Source organism: Lynx canadensis, chromosome B3 (assembly GCF_007474595.2).
Source record: "Lynx canadensis isolate LIC74 chromosome B3, mLynCan4.pri.v2, whole genome shotgun sequence".
Taxonomy (NCBI): domain Eukaryota; kingdom Metazoa; phylum Chordata; class Mammalia; order Carnivora; family Felidae; genus Lynx; species Lynx canadensis.
Genome location: NC_044308.2, coordinates 107,371,732 through 107,389,094, shown reverse-complemented (window position 1 = coordinate 107,389,094; position 17,363 = coordinate 107,371,732). Strand labels below are relative to the sequence as shown.

At 35.5% G+C, this 17,363-nt stretch overlaps 1 protein-coding gene across 1 annotated transcript in view; it reads right to left on the bottom strand.

Annotated features, from left to right (window-relative positions):
- The window catches only part of MNAT1 (MNAT1 component of CDK activating kinase), a 207,044-nt gene that overhangs the window by 145,585 nt on the left and 44,096 nt on the right, over positions 1 to 17,363 (bottom strand). The window contains exons 2-3 of the mRNA XM_030319244.1: positions 9,827 to 9,979; positions 7,824 to 7,897 (exon numbers count right to left, since the gene is read on the bottom strand). Coding sequence (XP_030175104.1) covers positions 7,824 to 7,897; positions 9,827 to 9,979 — 227 coding nt within the window. The remainder of the gene's footprint in view (positions 1 to 7,823; positions 7,898 to 9,826; positions 9,980 to 17,363) is intronic.

The window sequence follows — 17,363 nt, the reverse complement described above, 5'->3', positions numbered from 1 at the left end:
AAAGCAGACTCCAGGCTCCGAGCTGTCAGCACAGAGACTGACGCAGGGCTCGAACCCACACGAACTGTGAGATCATGACCTGGGTCGAAGTCGGACACTTAACTGAGCCACCCAGGTGCCCCAAATTATTTTAAATGTACATATCTATTTGACCTAATAAAGTGTTCCTTGAGGGCAGATTCTAGGTCTGATTCATCTTTATCAGTCCCAGTACTTCAATAAAAAACATCCATTGCATACCCATTAAAATGGCAAAAATCCAATACACTGTCAACACCAAAATGCTGACATGGATGTGAGGAACTCTCATTCATTGCAGCAGGAATGCAAAATGACACAACACTTTGGGAGACAGTTTGTTTCTTATCATTTTATCCAACAATCATACTCCTTGGTATTTATCCAAAGGAACTGCAAACTGTCCACACAAAAACCTGTACACAGATATTTATAGCAGCTTTATTTGTAATTGCCAAAGCATGGAAGCAACCAAGATGTCTGTCAATAGGTTAGTGGATAAACTGTGGCATATCCAGACCATGGAGGAAACTTAAATGAAAGAAGCCAATTTGAGAAAGCTACATAGAATATGATTCTAACTACATGACAGTCTAAAAAGGTAAGTCTACAAAGACAGAAACAGGTCAATGGTTGCCAGAAGTTAAGGGAGGAAAAAGGAAAAACTAGGCAGAGCACAGAGGAATTTTAGGGCTGTGAAACTATTCTGTACAATACCATAATGGTGGATACATGTCATTATATATTTGTCCAAACCCATAAAATGTACAAAATCAAGAGTAAACTCTCATGTAAACTATGGTCTTTGGGCAATAATGATATGTCAATGTAGGTTCATCAATTATAACAAATTTACCACTCTGGTTGGAGATGTTGATAGCAGGGAAGTCCGTGCATGTGCGGGACAGGGGCTGTATAGGAATTCTCTACTTGCTGCTGGCTATGACTCTAAAACTACTCTAAAAAATAAAATCTATTAAAAAAGGGGGGAGGGGGAACTTCCCATCTGGTAAGAGCTCAAGAAACATTTAATTACCAAAAGAGGGAAAAAAATACATAAAATAAACCAATGCTAATGTTTATAATTATCTTTATAATTACAGATTTAATTAAGATGACCTTTATAAATTACAGAATTGAATTCTACAGAATGGTAAAGCAAGTGGATATAAAAGTACAGGAAAAAATTATCTTGGTTTCTTATGGCTATAAATCTACTGAGAAGTAAAAGTATTCAAATTGGTATCTATGTTGAACTCTAACAGAATATTTAGAGCAGTTTAAGAAAACAAAAAGTTTATCAGCAAGCTAGACAGTATACTACTGATTTAAACTTTCTATTTAATGGAACCCAGAAACAGGTAAAATTGAATTATAAATGAAATTTATCTGTATATGATTTTTTGTGCTTATTAGAAACCTCATGACGAATTCCAATAAAACTAAAATAATCTATTTCTTTATTTCATTTTTTAATTTAGGAAACTAAGGTAATACCAGTATAATAGATACAAATCATAATCATAAATAATACAAATTGCTTCCTTTAAAAAGAAAAAATAAGAGTTTAAAAAGAAAGTAAAGTACTATTTTTAAAACTTTTCAGATGAAGCAAGTCTCATTCATGTCATAATGAATCAGGTTGGTATAATGGCCTTGAGAAAAAAAGAATAGAAGATAATTTTCTATAACAATCATTTGGCCCTTTATCTGGTTACTGGTTTAGCTCAGATGTTGACCTGCCTTTAGTCAAGTATTAAAAGGCAACAAAAAACCTATTGTATTTTCTGAAAGATTTAATGTTATTTAAGTACAATTTTGAAGTCTTTTTGACATCCAGAATTTATAATTAAAGCCCTTAGGACTTTCTCACCCTTTCAAAATAAGCATACCCTGAACCAAAAGAATAATCTATTTATTATGAAACTAAGAGCAAACCTTTGAGATAATCCCTGGGGGCAAAAGGAACAAGAATTTTTATGTTTAGATTGTCATAACCACAGAAAAGAGCCTATTGTTAATGCCATAAGAAAGTTCATCTTCATGTGTGCCCTTTCTATTGTAATTTTTATGCCATTATTCAAAATCATAGTATTTTAAAATTTTTATATTTGTGATGTTCAAAGGATTCATAATGAAATTTATTTAACAAAATGGCCAATCCCTAACTTATAAATCCTCAAACACGTACTCCTTAGCCTCCCTCCTCCCAACTCTGTTCCTCTCACTCTAGGCCAAAGCATCTTCAATAGCACCCTTCTACCTTTAATACTGAGTTCAATCTTCTTTAAGGGCCTTCAAAATATGAACCCGATCTACTTTTTATCTGCTCCTGCTATTTCACCAATTAGCACCCCATATTCTGCATTCAGACTAGTAACTCCTCTGAGAGTAGCAAGCACTTTGATGGGCTCTGAGAGTCAGAAAAACCTATGTTCAAAATTTGGCTCCAGTATTTACTAGCAATGCAATCCTCGGCACAATACTTAACTCCCTTTACCTCTTCTCCATATGCTAAGCAGGGATAAAAATGCCTGTCTCACAGCTGTGAAAATTATACAAGATAATGGGAGTACAGCAGAAGTCTGGCACTTAGCAGGTGTCCATAAAATTAACATTTTATACTTTTGATTAATACAGACATAGCCAATACAGGTATCACAGACATCAAACTGATCATCTTTGAAAGCATGAAAAAAACACAAAGTAGATAGCTGCTGAAACATGATTTTAAAAGGAAGTTTGATTTATACCACAACAATTAAAACAATAACACGCAACAAAGTGGTGGAGCCACACCCTAACAAAACTTAGAAGAGCTAAAACTAGTCTTTCCTTCATTGCTTCACTCTCCACCCAACAAAACAATAAAAAATATTGCCTGTTCTCCAGTTTTTACTTTCTAGATTAATACCACACAACTGCTCAAGGTCATGAATTTTAATTCATCTTTGCCTGCTCTACTTACTTCCTGTATCAAATTAGTCCTTGAATATTCTGTCTCTAAAACATCCCCTTTATCTATCCCTCCCTAACTACCTGCTCCAAGCTCTCATTATATCTCATCCAAATTGCTATAATGGCCCCTGAGAAATCGTTTCCCAGCCTCAAGGATCCCCTGTCAATATTGCACATCGCTACCACACTATCCTTGCTGGCTCATTACTAGCCAGAGAATAAAATCTTACCCTGACAGTCTAGCTTGCAAAGCCCTCAGTAACCCAGGTCTACTCTGTCTCTCAAGCCTCATTTCTGGTCATTCCCCATGTTCTACCTACCTATAGCATTACTTGTCCATTCTCCAACATGCTCAATACCCTTGTACCTCTGTAACTCTGTCTTTTGCTACATATGTTCTTCCATCCTCTTTCCACTGATAAACTCCTATTCCATTTTTTAAGGTCAAATTCAAATATGACCTCTTCTCTGATCAAACTATACCTCTATTTCCCAATGATGAATTAATTGTTTTGTTATCTGTATTCCCATAACACTTTACAAATAAATGCCTGTACTACTTTCCCATTAAATTATAAATATTAGTTTAAATAATTATTTCCCCTTTAGAGTCTGAACTTACAGAAGGCAAAGATCATATATGCTCATCAAGTAAAGTAGTTCAATAGAACAATTAATATTCGTTAAACTGAGCTAAAGCTCACAAAATAAACTGTAAGTCCATGACGCTAGGCCCCAAACTTCATCAATATCTTTAAATATAATTAGAACTGCTCTTTATCCAACATGATCAAGATTAGTAGCTGATGATTTACAAAAGTCTGTTAAGGGAGGGAAACACACATACACACTCCTTAAATACTTTAACTTAAAACATATATAGTAAGGGTAGTCATTCTCTAACTTAATGACATACAACCAATGTCTAGCCTTTAATTTCTTTAATTGTTCTTTCTCTTTTTTTAAGTTTATTTATTTATTTTGAGAGAAAAAGAGACTGTGCTAGTGGGTAGAGGCAGAAAGAGAAAGAGAGAGAGAGAGAGAGAGAGAGAGAGAATCCCAAGCAGGCTCCATGCTGCCAGCACAGAGCCCAATATGGGGCTCGAACCCACGAAGCAGTGAGATCATGATCTAAGCCAAAACCAGGAGTCAGATGCTTAACAGACTGAGCCACCCAGGCACCCCTGCTTCTTTCCTGTATAAACCACACCTGTCACCTACACTGTTCAGTTTCCATTTTTTAAAGTGGAAAAAGAACTTGAGAAGCAGAATGCTTCAGGAGATTTGCAATTTTTTTCCTAACACATGAACTACTTAATTAAATTACATAATTATAAGTTTAACATAAGAAGACTTGGTTACCAATGCAAACAACTCTCAGTATATAAGTGAACTGGTGAGAGAAGTACAAAAGTGTACGTGAGGACATCTTCTAATGAACAAGGGTCATCTTCATTATGCTTTGGACATCAATCAGTACTTTTTATGGGAGGACTGGGAAATGTCAGTCACCCCAACGGATCAAGAAAGTTTCAACATACTGCAACTGAAGATAGTCTTTCATGAATACACATGATAGCAGAATCACTTTCAAATTAAATGCTCCGAGCCACAGTTTTCCTATCTGGTAAGGAAAGGACTACATATCCTATAAGCCATAATATCCAGACTTGTTCTTACTTGTCAATCCTAGCTCCCACTTCTAGACATAAACATGGTTTTACCTATGGGTCCCAGGTTATTTATATATTCAAAGTAATTCATCTCATAAAAAAAAAATATCTTGGGCGCCTGGGTGTCAGCACAGGGATTCTCTGTCTTCCTCTCTCTCTGCCCCTCCCCCGTGTGTGCGTGCCCGCGCGCACTCTCTTTCTCTCTCAAAATAAATAAGCTTAAATGTGTGTGTGTGTGTGTGTATGAAATAATGGCTCAACCAGAACCTTATTCTAGAATCAAAATCCCTGCCCGCTTTCCCCACCTTCTTTGTCCATCAGTTTCTTTAGATTATCTTACCTGCCTGCTTGGACTTGTGACCATGTATTCAACTAGCTCTGTGACATTTATAATCTCCTTTCTCTTTATTGCCTGACCAGACTGTTGACTAATGACATTGCCTTCAGAATAAACATGAGCTGGATTTCTTCCTGCTTACTACCCAACTTCCTGTCCTGTACTTAATATCTACATACAGCCAGATTTTTACATTTTCCCAGTTCTTGCAGATTTGGGGGGGTGTATCTTCTCCGTCTATATCCTAACTTTTCTACTTTGCCTTGGCACTTCCAATTCCACCCCCTTTTCAACTAAAATCCAAGCCACTGATGATTGCTAACATTATACACAAAGTGAATACAATTAAATAAAAAAAGCAATGGCTCCAAGGCATGAAAAGATCCAAGAAAAAGCTTAAGTTATATTCTGTACATGCTATTTGCCATGACCTAACAAGTGAACTTAGATATTTTAGAAAAGTTTTAATTACAGTTGAAATGAAAAGATTCTCTGGGTTTTTCTTAGTTAATAAAGAAATTAAAGGCATTAGAATACTCCATTACTCAAGAGTTTAAGTTTTCTAAAAATTTTCCCCATATATAAACCTTCTAAAGAATGATCAGTTTGTTATATTTATATTTTAAATATGAAATAACAGAAGTATAGTGAGAAGAGAAGAATAAAAAAGATGATTTAATTCCCTACGTCTCATTCTTATCTTCACATTCTATAATTTTGGTAATATTTCCAAAACTATATTGAGTAATAATAATTATGGCAGCTTTAAAAAAAATTAACTTTTTTTTAATTGAAGTATAACAACTTCCAGGCTCTCTAACATCTATGAAATCTTATTTAAGAAAGAAAAAATAATCCTTTCTTTTGATGAAAGCATCCTTTTGACTAATCACAAAAGAAAAGGCCCCAAGATTACTCTATCCTCTGATTCAAGCATAACATGAAAAACAGAATGCCACTTCAACAGTCAACTGCTTCCAACTATTTTCAAAATACCATATGCACAGAGACATAAATGATAAACAACATACGGCTTTAGTCACCATAGACACAGTTACTAGAAATACTATTTTTTAAAAATCTGTATATTCGTTACTTGTGTTGACTCTAATGCCCCATCAACATACAGATATACAGAGATACAGTCTTTTTTCCCCAGATACAAAGTGATACGACTTTTCCTAAAACAAAATGTTTATTACTTAAGTATGTCCTTTACTTAAGTATGCCTTCTATTTAACAAACATGATTCAAGTACAACTGAAAGTAAATAGGTAAAAAATGTCAGCTATCACAACAAAACTTGTTAGAGATTTTTCTGTGAGATGTTGTCTTAGGCATATAAAAGATAAAAGTACACAGGGTAGCAACCAAAAGTACAAGCATCAAAAACATACCAATTTCCTCAGACTTCAAGATGTATTACAAAGCTATAATCATCAAGACAGTATGGTACTGGCACAAAAACAGACACTCAGATCAGTGGAACAGAATAGAGAACCCAGAAATGGACTCACAAACATATGGCCAACCAATCTTTGAAAAAGCAGGAAAGAATATCCAATGGAATAAAGGCAGTCTCTTCAGCAAGTGGTGCTGGGAAAACTGGACAGAGAGATGCAGAAAAATCAACCTGGACAACTTTCTTACACCATACACAAAAATAAACTCCAAATGGATGAAAGACCTAAATATAAGACAGGAAGCCATCAAAATCCTTGAGGAAAAAGCAGATAAAAACGTCTTTGACCTCAGCCGCAGCAACTTCTTACTCAACATGGCTCCGGAGGCAAGGGAGCCAAAATGAACTATTGGGACCTCATCAAAATAAAAAGCTTCTGCAAAGTGAAGGCAACAAGCAGCAAAACTAAAAGACATCTGACAGAATGGGAGAAGACATTTGCAAACAACATATCAGATAAAGGGTTAGGACCCAAAATCTATAAAGAACTTATAAAACTCAACACCCAAAAAAATAAATAATCCAGTGAAGAAATGGGCAAAAGACATGAATAGACACTTCTCCAAAGAACACATCCAAATGGCCAACCGACACATGAAAAAATGCTCAACATCACTCATCATCAGGGAAATACAAATCAAAACCACAATGAGATACCACTTTACACCTGTCAGAATGGCTAACATTAACAACTCAGGCAACAAAAGATGTTGGCAAGGGTGCGGAAAAAGAGGATCTCTTATGCACTGCTGGTGGGAATGCAAACTGGTGCAGCCACTCTGGAAAACAGTATGGAGGTTCCTCAAAAAATGAAAAATAGATCTACCCTACAACCTAGCAATTGCACTACTAGGTATTTATCTAACGGATACAGGTGTGCTATTTCAAAGGGGCACATGCACCCCAATGTTCACAGCAGCACTATCAACAATAGCCAAAGTATGGAAAGAGCCCAAATGTCCATCGATGGATGAATGGATAAAGTAGATGTGGCATATATATACAATGAAGTATTACTCAGCAATCAAAAAGAATGAAACTTGCCATTTGCAACTATGTGGATGGAACTAGAGGGTATTATGCTAAGCAAAATTAGTCAGAGAAAGACAAATTCATATGACTTCACTCATAGGAGGACTTTAAGTTACAAAACAGATGAACATTAGGGAAGGGAAGCAAAAGTAATATAAAAACAGGAAGAGGGACAAAATATAAAAGACTCTGAAATATAGCGAACAAACAGAGTTGGGGGGGGGAATGAGCTAAATGGGTAAGGGGCTGAAATCACTGTTGCACCATGTACTAACTAACTTGGATGTAAATTAGAAAAAATTAATAAATTACAGAAAGTAAAAAAAAAAAAAAAAAAACATACCAATTTCTTCCACTTCTTCCAGAAAATCATTATATTCTCTTAGACTAGGAAAGTCTTCTTCTCTTTTATTGTATCTTTAAGAAAAAAAAAAAAATCAACACATTACATATCTCTTGTTTTCAATATTATCTAATCAGTTTGTTTCTTCTTACCTATTTTATTCATGATACATAGAAAAGGATTGCTTACTAAATAAAACACTGTTTTCTTGACACCGTGTTTGTAATTAGACCAAAAACGTCGTTCTTAAATTCTTATGACTACAAAGACAGAATAGAATCAAAAGAGAAAGATAAAATATGTTAAATCCCTCTAAAACTTATGGAAAATAAAGAAAAAGAAATTAGGAACCTTATTTACTTGTTATAAATTGATTTGCTAACTTTCAGAAAGCTAAAGATTAATTCAAAAGACACCTTCCTATTTTTCATGACAACTATAGTCTAAAGAATACTAGATCATAGAATTCTGTAAATATTGTAATGTACCTGTAAAGAATTAGAAAAACCAGAAGGAATCAATAAAAAATAAGAATCTAAAAGAGACTATCTCTCAGAGGTAATACAAATAACAAAAGAGCAACTGGGGGCATTAAGGAAGTAACACAGATTAAATACCTAGAAAGATGCTGCTAAAACACTGGTGACCTAGGTTGAAACATACACCACCAAAAATATCATGTATATATTAAACATATATATTAGGGGCGCCTGGGTGGCGCAGTCGGTTAAGCATCCGACTTCAGCCAGGTCACGATCTCGCAGTCTGGGAGTTCGAGCCCTGCGTCAGGCTCTGGGTTGATGGCTCAGAGCCTGGAGCCTGTTTCTGATTCTGTGTCTCCCTCTCTCTCTGCCCCTCCCCCGTTCATGCTCTGTCTCTCTCTCTGTCCCAAAAATAAATAAACGTTGAAAAAAAAAAATTAAAAAAAAAACATATATATTAAATATATTAAATATAATATATTGTAAATATATTTATTTAAATACATATATTTAAATATATTTAAGTAAATATGTTTAAATATGGTATTTAAATATGTATTTAAATATTATATGTAGATAAATTAAATATATTCTATTTATATATTCTTTAAACTTCAAAAATAATCAGGTGACTTTTAATAAAAGGACAGATAAAATAAAACCCAAAACTATTCACAAAGAGTAAAAACTAAATTATAAATGAAAAAAATATTAAAAATACATATGTCCATACATAAAGATAGATATTAAAACAAATTACAACACATTATATAACAGCCTTCAAATCTCTATTTATTATTTATTTTTAATTTTTTTTAATGCTTATTTATTTTTGAGAGAGACAGAATGCAAGTGGGTTAGAGGCAGAGAGAGAGGGAGACACAGAATCCGAAGCAGGCTCCAGGCTCCAAGCCATCAGCACAGAGCCCGATGTGGGGCTCGAACTCACAGAGCTGTGAGATCATGACCTGAGCCAAAGTCAGACGCTCAACTGACTGGGCCACCCAGGCGCCCCCTTCAAATCTCAATTTAAACATGATATCAGTGACCTACACCAATACTGTCACTAACTTCATAGTATTTTTCTCAATTCATAGTCACATAGTTGTTTAGTTTGCCTGTCTTATTATCTACCTCCATGCTATCCTATACTACTATCCTGTAAGCCTTATGAGGGCAAGGTTCATAGCTATTTCACTCATTTCCACCTAGTACCTAAAATGCATAACACAGTGCTTGCACACAGTAGGTACTCAATATATGTTAACTAAATTAAAAAATATATAGTAAATATATAAATTGTAAAGCCATCAATCCAGAGGATCTACACTTCTCTAACAAAGGCTAGATAAATATTACTGAGTTCTCTAAGAACTTAATCAATTTCTGTTGAACAAATGCATAGATGAATTTATACTTATTCACTTGCCAAACTGTCCATATTGCCATCAATAAATAATTATATCAATTACTGAAATAATTGTTAAAGTCCTCTTTGTATATCCAAACAATAATATTTACATTTTTAGCACTTTTTTCCGAATCTCAACCTCCTTGTCCACAGTAGGATCTTCAAAGAGTTGTACCCTAAAGTTGCTCTTTCTAAGTGGAGTGCCACATTCAGGACAGTTTCCAGCTCCTCTCATAAATAGTAAATCCACACAACTTTCACACCTGAAAGAGAAAATACAAGACAACCTTTAAGTCAGTACTCAAATCCACAACAATATTATATAGTTTGTTTTTTGTTGTTTGCCCTGGTGGTTTTTTGGTTGAGTGTGTTTTTTCCCCCTGGGGGATGGAGGGGCGGGGGGCGGGGGGGTGGTGGTAGTCAGAGATAGGAAAATTAATCATTGCTACTTAAAGATCTCACAAAAAAATCTTTTAGAAAATATTTATTTTCATTTAGAGCTTACTTTTCTGACATAGGTATCCTAAAGGGTATCAGTTTCATTTTACACATTAAACAAATTTACAAATTAAAACAAATGGAGTTGAGGGGCACCTAGGTGGCTCAGTCGGTTAAGCGTCCGACTTCAGCTCAGGTCATGATCTCAAGGTTTTTAAGTTCAAGCCCGGCGTTGGGCTCTGTGCTGACAGCTCGGAGCCTGGAGCCTGGAGCCTGCTTTGGATTCTGTGTCTCCCTCTCTCTCTGCCCCTCCCCCACTTGTGCTTGCTCTCACGCTCTCGTGCTCACTCTCTCAAAAATAAATAAAATGTAAAAAAAAAAAAAATTTTTTTTAAAAATGGAGTTGGGGGCTAGGCGGATTCAGAGGTAGCAGATAGGAAAAAGTCAAAGAGGCGTGTAAAAGAGCGGTCTGTGGTCACCTCCATTCCAGTGCCACTCCTAGACCTAGGCAAGAAAAGCCTAGGTCAGAAGCCTAGGCTCTGCATACCACAATCACTAAAACAAAGACTCTTTTTTCTTTTAGCCTTGTAAGGAAGGTTTTTTCGAAAGTTCAGGAAGCAAGTGAGCAAGTGGGAATTACAAGGGAGAGGTGCTAGCTGAAAGAGGTCTCCCCCACCCCAGCCCTGCCCCAGGCCAAAGGATAAGGTGACTGTGCCATAGTATCCATGGAGAAAGGAAAAAAATCACAACTTCTGCCCTGAGAAATCACAGAAGGAATGTTTCCTCATAAAAACTTTAATCAGTTAAGGTTGGCTGCCCCAAATCCACCAAGAAGGACTGCCTAGTTAAGCCACGTGTCCCAGATACCTGCATTCCCTGCTCTCTTCTCAGGTAGTGCAATCTGGGGAAGAGCTGAGAATTTCCTGAAAGCCTTGAGTTACAAAAACAAGGACTTAAAGAGGTTAACCTCTCTGTACTAGATTCCTAGGGAGTTGACAGGATCAGTTCACATACTGTTTTTGATGGGTCCAGGCACCACTCAACCATCCCTGCTCTGCCCCAAGTCATCCATGCTACTAATCAGACTAGCAAGTAGAAAGGCTGGCTAGGAGAAGAGAACAACAGTTCCTTTAGCCTCTGGGTCTTGAGGATGCCAGCCCTTGAGAAGTGGGCAGCATGGATGTGTAGCTTGATCCTTAACTTATAAATATTTAAACATTTTGATATTCATTTCTCCAGTTGTAATCTTGCCAAACTCCACATAGGTTAGGACGACACCAGCCCTAATCACTCCTTTCTTAGCATTATCTGAAATTATTTATGTGTTGATTTTCTGTAACCTCTACTAGGATATAATATACATTTCATGACAGCAGGAATCTGGACTATTGTTCTCTATCCCCAGTGCCTGACAAATACTAAGTACTCAATAAACTACACATAATTAAAAAAATGAATATAAGAGGGGAAAACAGAAATTCTAGTGAAAAAGGTAAACGTTTATTTCTTCCAGGTATGTGGCTGACTTGTAGAGAAAGCTAAATGAGAAGAATGACACAGGGTAGTAAGAATTTTTAAGGTTGGTTACTAGTAAAATACTAGCATTGACTTTGTGTATTTCTTCTATCTTAACGGTGCCATCAAATATTAAAGGGAAAAAAAATCCTGAAAGAACAAAGATCACAACTGTCATTATCTAGATCAACAAATCCCCAGAAAATTCACTTTGGGATTCAGAAGATTGGGAGTGGTGCATTTCCCCTAATGTTTGTGGTTAAAGAAAATTAAATCCAACTGCATAAGATGAAAATGAACACACTTTAAAAATATATTGACTAAAGATATTGATAAGCAAGGAGCCATCTAAAACACTCAAAACTATCAACACACAAATAATATTCTATATTTCAAGGTCTTGTAGAGTAGATTCAGTTGATAATTCACTTAACAAGGCAATACAGAAAACTTTAATATTTCTAAAAGTCATACTGCATATTAGTTACATTATTTGTTTCATGATCAATTTTACATCTCTATTTTTTAAAAATACACCTTAAAGGGTGCCTCATGGCTCAGCTGGTTAAGTGTCTAACTCTTGGTTTCACGTCAGGTCATGATCTTGGTTGGGTGAGGTGAGGGGTGAGGAGTCTGCCTGAGATTCTCTTTCTCCCTCTCCCTCTGCCCCTCCCCTGCTCACGCATACTCTCACTTAAAAAAAAAATTAAAAATCTGCCTTAAATCATAAGGATTTCTACAGTATTTGAGAATTTTTAAAATAATTTATTTTCCTATAAGTCTTCCCCTCCCAATTTTAACTGCTGAAAACACAAATAACTCTCTTTTTAAAGCTCAAAGATAGAAGCATACAGAGAAAAAAACTGAAAACTCTACCTCATTCTGTTCTATATCACACTTCCCACAGATAACGTAACTACTTTAGGTGTAGAGTTTATGTGAACATTTTTTTTCTATATTTATAAAATACATATTTACAAAGTTTTTATATGAAACCAGTCATATATATTAAAAAAAAAAAAAAAAAAAAAAAAAAAAACAGAAGAAAAAGTTGGTAATTGCTAGTTCACTTCATCTGGCAACAGAACAACCAAAGCAGCAGTATATGATCAAGCTTTGGCCTCCAAGAGTGCAAGCAAGTTTTTCATACAAAATTTCCTATTTTTCAGAGTACAGGAAAATTTGCTGGAAAAGCCCAAATCCCCAGTCATTACCCATTCCCAAAGATAGCGTTATGATTTTCTCCTGTTTTTGAAAACCAGAATGGTGCCCACCTTATTTTCTCTCTAAACAACTTATTTATTTTTTTAATGTTTATTTATTTTTGAGAGGGAGTGTGAGTGAGCAGGGGAGGAGCAGAGAGAGAGGGAGACAGAGGATCAGAACCAGGCTTTGTGCCGACAGCAGACAGCCCGATGCTGGGCTGGAACTCACAAACATCGAGATCATGACCTGAGCTGAAGTCATATGCTCAGCTGACTAAGCTACCCAGGTGTCCCTAAACAACTTATTTTTAGATTTTATTTTCTTATATCAATAGTTAGCTGCTTATATCCCTTTGTCAAGATTTTTTATCTGACTTATTTCCTTTAATTTTTCAAGAGGAATTATATTCCATGTAGAATTTCAGTAATTATTAAAATAGATTAAGGGACACATGGGTGGGTGGCTCAGCTGGTTGAACGACCAACTTTTGATTTCAGCTCAGGTCATGATCCCAGAGTCATGGGATCAAGCCCCACATCAGGCTCTACATGGAACCTGCTTGGGATTCTATCTCTCTCTCTCCTTCTGTCCCTCTCCCCCACTCGCATGCTCACTCGCTCTCTCTCTATCTCAAATTTAAAAAAAATTTTTTTTTATTTTAAATAGAATTAACTGACTTAGAAAAAGGTAAATAATCACAAATTTTGTATTTAAGACTTTCTTGGAAGTAATCTAGTTTTATCAGGACTTTCCATTCTTCTTTAGCTCACTGACTTCCTGAAACAACTCCAAACAGAAGTCTATGGTCTTGAAAGATAAACAAGTGATAACTTCTGTTAAAGAAAAATTTTATCCCTATAATAAATTATTCCTTAAACCCATGTGTACTGAACTCTATAGGGTAGGAGCTAGATATTAAGGGAATTTTTTCTCTCAAAATATGCTGCCTAACTTTTCTAGAACCTGTAAATAACTTTTCTGTAACCTAAAGGTTACATTGTTATGTATCATCTTATACCTAAAAGAGAATTCATAACCTTATCTATTCCAAAGCTTGAGGGAAAAAACTATTGCAACAAAGTGTTTTGGGAGTCAAATAAAGAATTCATCCATAAAAATAGAAGGGATGGCCTGGGAGAGCACATGTTAAAACATTATAAACTTCTCCCTACAAACTCTGGGGAATACAGCTTATTCTCAAAATTAAAAAGAAAAATTATGTTCATCCATTTTTTTCACTGTCTTAGAATTCAAAATAACCATTCAATCTTCTGTTGGCTATTACCATTTAGCACAGCAATTTATAACTAACAAGCAAATAATATAAGGCACAAATTCAAATAGGACATTTAAGCCCATTTTGAGCCAGAAAAATTGAGCTATACACAGAGGATAAGGAAAGAGCTAGTAATTTAGTAAGCTGTGACAAGAAAACACGAGCCCCCCCCCCACCAAAATGGGTTTTTGTGCCCCCCTTACAAACAGCAAGGATCATGGAATACATTTCCCTTTTTGCCCTCCTGCCAGTAAACTCCTAAGCCAAATTTAAATGCTCTGTTGAGGGGCGCCTGGGTGGCGCAGTCGGTTAAGCATCCGACTTCAGCCAGGTCACGATCTCGCGGTCCGTGGGTTCGAGCCCCGCGTCGGGCTCTGGGCTGATGGCTCAGAGCCTGGAGCCTGTTTCCGATTCTGTGTCTCCCTCTCTCTCTGCCCCTCCCCCGTTCATGCTCTGTCTCTCTCTGTCCCAAAAATAAATAAAAAACGTTGAAAAAAAAATTTCTAAAAAAAAAAATAAATGCTCTGTTGAAAAACACTGTATATGTTTTCTAGAAAAAGGGTGGAAAAGAATGAAGGAAGTCAAAGATAATATGCATTAGGCATCTTATGATGTACATATGACTGTCTTTACTATACAGATGAGGTCACTGAGCACTGGGGAGTCAAATAGCTGGCTTAAAATCATGTAACTAGCAAGAATTGACCTTGGTCTGCTTCACATTCCACATTTTCTCTTTCACTCTTACTCTTAACAATGATGTAAGTAACAATCCCCAGTGTCTACCTTTAGCCCAAACATACCTTCTGAGTTCCTATTAGACACTGCCTATTGCACACTTCCTATCTGACATCCCACAGCTACATTTTTTACTTAGAAAAATAAAATTCTCTCAAACTCAATATACCCAAAACCAATATCCTTCATTCTACGAGGGATACAAAGAGAGCAACACCAACTTGTACGTAAAGGCTTATAATATAGTGGTCAAAATAGAAAAGGCTTATAATATAGTGGTCAAAATAGAAAGGCTTATAATATAGTGGTCAAAATAGAATACAGTCAAAAACTGTAATAAAGGTATACTCTGAATACTACTGCCATAAGCTCTCAGCCAATAAGCAACAGGTGAACAAATTACACTCTACACTCTTGACCACTATTAACACATCACACTCCAAATGCTCCAAGCCAATGACAGTTCCAAAAGTACTATCCTGAGTCTAGTATTTCCTGAAATACATGGACTCTACTTATTGCCACTGATGAACAGTTTTGAACTAGAATAGCCAAAAAGTTTGTGGAGATGATAGTATTGATGTTGAGATCCAAGTTTTGCAGAGGCTCAATGCCCCTTCAAACATATGGTTGAAGAAACAGAGTGAAGGTCAATTAGAAATTGAAAGAAAAATCCTCCAGCTAACTTTATGAAGGGCTTCAGAAATAATCTTGCACACTGGGAGACGTAACAAACAATTATATGAATGGTAAAGAAACACAACATGGCCACCAGGGGCATTCAGAGCCTTGGAGAATTTAAAGAAAACAAACTGCCAGGATACCAAGCCAAGAATGCATCTCCATCAGGACCATTTCTATAAATCTACCTTGGGAAAGCTAAGGGCAGATTCAATTAGTTCTACGATATTCAGAAATGTAGGTCCTACATTAAGTAAAACATCACCTTCACGTTCTCAACAACTCAAAGGAACTAAATATATATTTACCTAAGTAGGCCAAAGAATATTTACATTATTTGAAAAAGTATCAATAGGTTCCTCCATTTTCCAACTATGTATCTATGGAAGTCACATCATCTCCATATACTTCATTGGAAATTACATGTGACAATGTAGATTCGTTACAGAAGCAAATATCACAATCTGTCTTCTCTTAACCCAAACAAAGGGATTTGCAAAAATGTAAAGCAATGCTGGGGCACCTGGGTGGCTCAGTCAGTTGAGCATCAGACTCTCGATTTCAGCTTGGGTCATGATCCCAGGGTCATAGGATTAAGCCCCACATCAGGCTGAGCATGAAGCCTGCTTGGGATTCTCTCTCTCTCTTCCTGGCCCCTCCACTGCATGCACTCTCTCTCTCCCTCTCTCTCTAAAATAAAATAAAATAAAATAAAATAAAATAAAATAAAATACAATACAATACAATAAAATACAATAAAATAAAATACAATAAAATACAATAAAATACAATAAAATACAATAAAATACAATAAAATAAAATAAAATAAAATAAAATAAAATAAAATAAAGTAAAATAAAATAAAATAAAGTAAAATAAAATAAAGTAAAGTAAAATAAAATAAAGTAAAATAAAATAAAATAAAATAAAATACAATAAAAATAAAGTAAAATAAAGTAAAATAAAGTAAAATAAAATAAAATAAAATACAATACAATACAATACAATAAAATAAAATAAAAATAAAATAAAATAAAGTAAAATAAAGTAAAATAAAACATAAAGCAATACTACTCTAAAATGTTTGTTTTGGAAAATATATTTTATAAAATATATTATTTATATTTTTAATAAATATTTTCAAATTTTCTCAATTTTAATGTCCAACATGGTAACTATTAACAGATAAAAGCTTCATAAATAAAAGCTCTTGGGGAGTCCTCAGTAATTTTTAAGACTATCAAAGGTACTGAGACCAAAACCAAAGTATCTGAGAACCAGGTTATATGTGATCAATAAATGTTATTTACAAAAAAATACAATTTGAGGGGTGCCTGGGTGGCTCAGCTGGTTAAGAGTCTGACTTTCACTCAGGTCTCGCGGTTCGTGGGTTCGAGCCCCATATCAGGCTCTGTGCTGACAGCCTGTGTCCCTCTCCCTCTCTCTCTGCCCCTCCTCGGTTCACACTCTGACTCTCTCTCAAAAATAAACAAACATTAAAAAAAATTAAAAATAAAATAAATATAATTTGAATGTAAAAGGGGATGTGGAGAAAGAAATCATTTTGAAATACACCAATGCACCCTACCTTCTCAACAAGGTTTCTCAACAAGGTTTCTCAGATGAAACTAATTAACCAAAGCCTAACTAGCTTGGGTATTATCAGAGCCTAACTAACCTGGGGGAGGGTAAATTACCAACTGTAGCTGATTCTAGCCATCCAGTCCATCTAAGTGGGGAGAAAAAAAATAACTGTGAAACACTTATGAACTTCACAGTCCAAAGGCATAGGC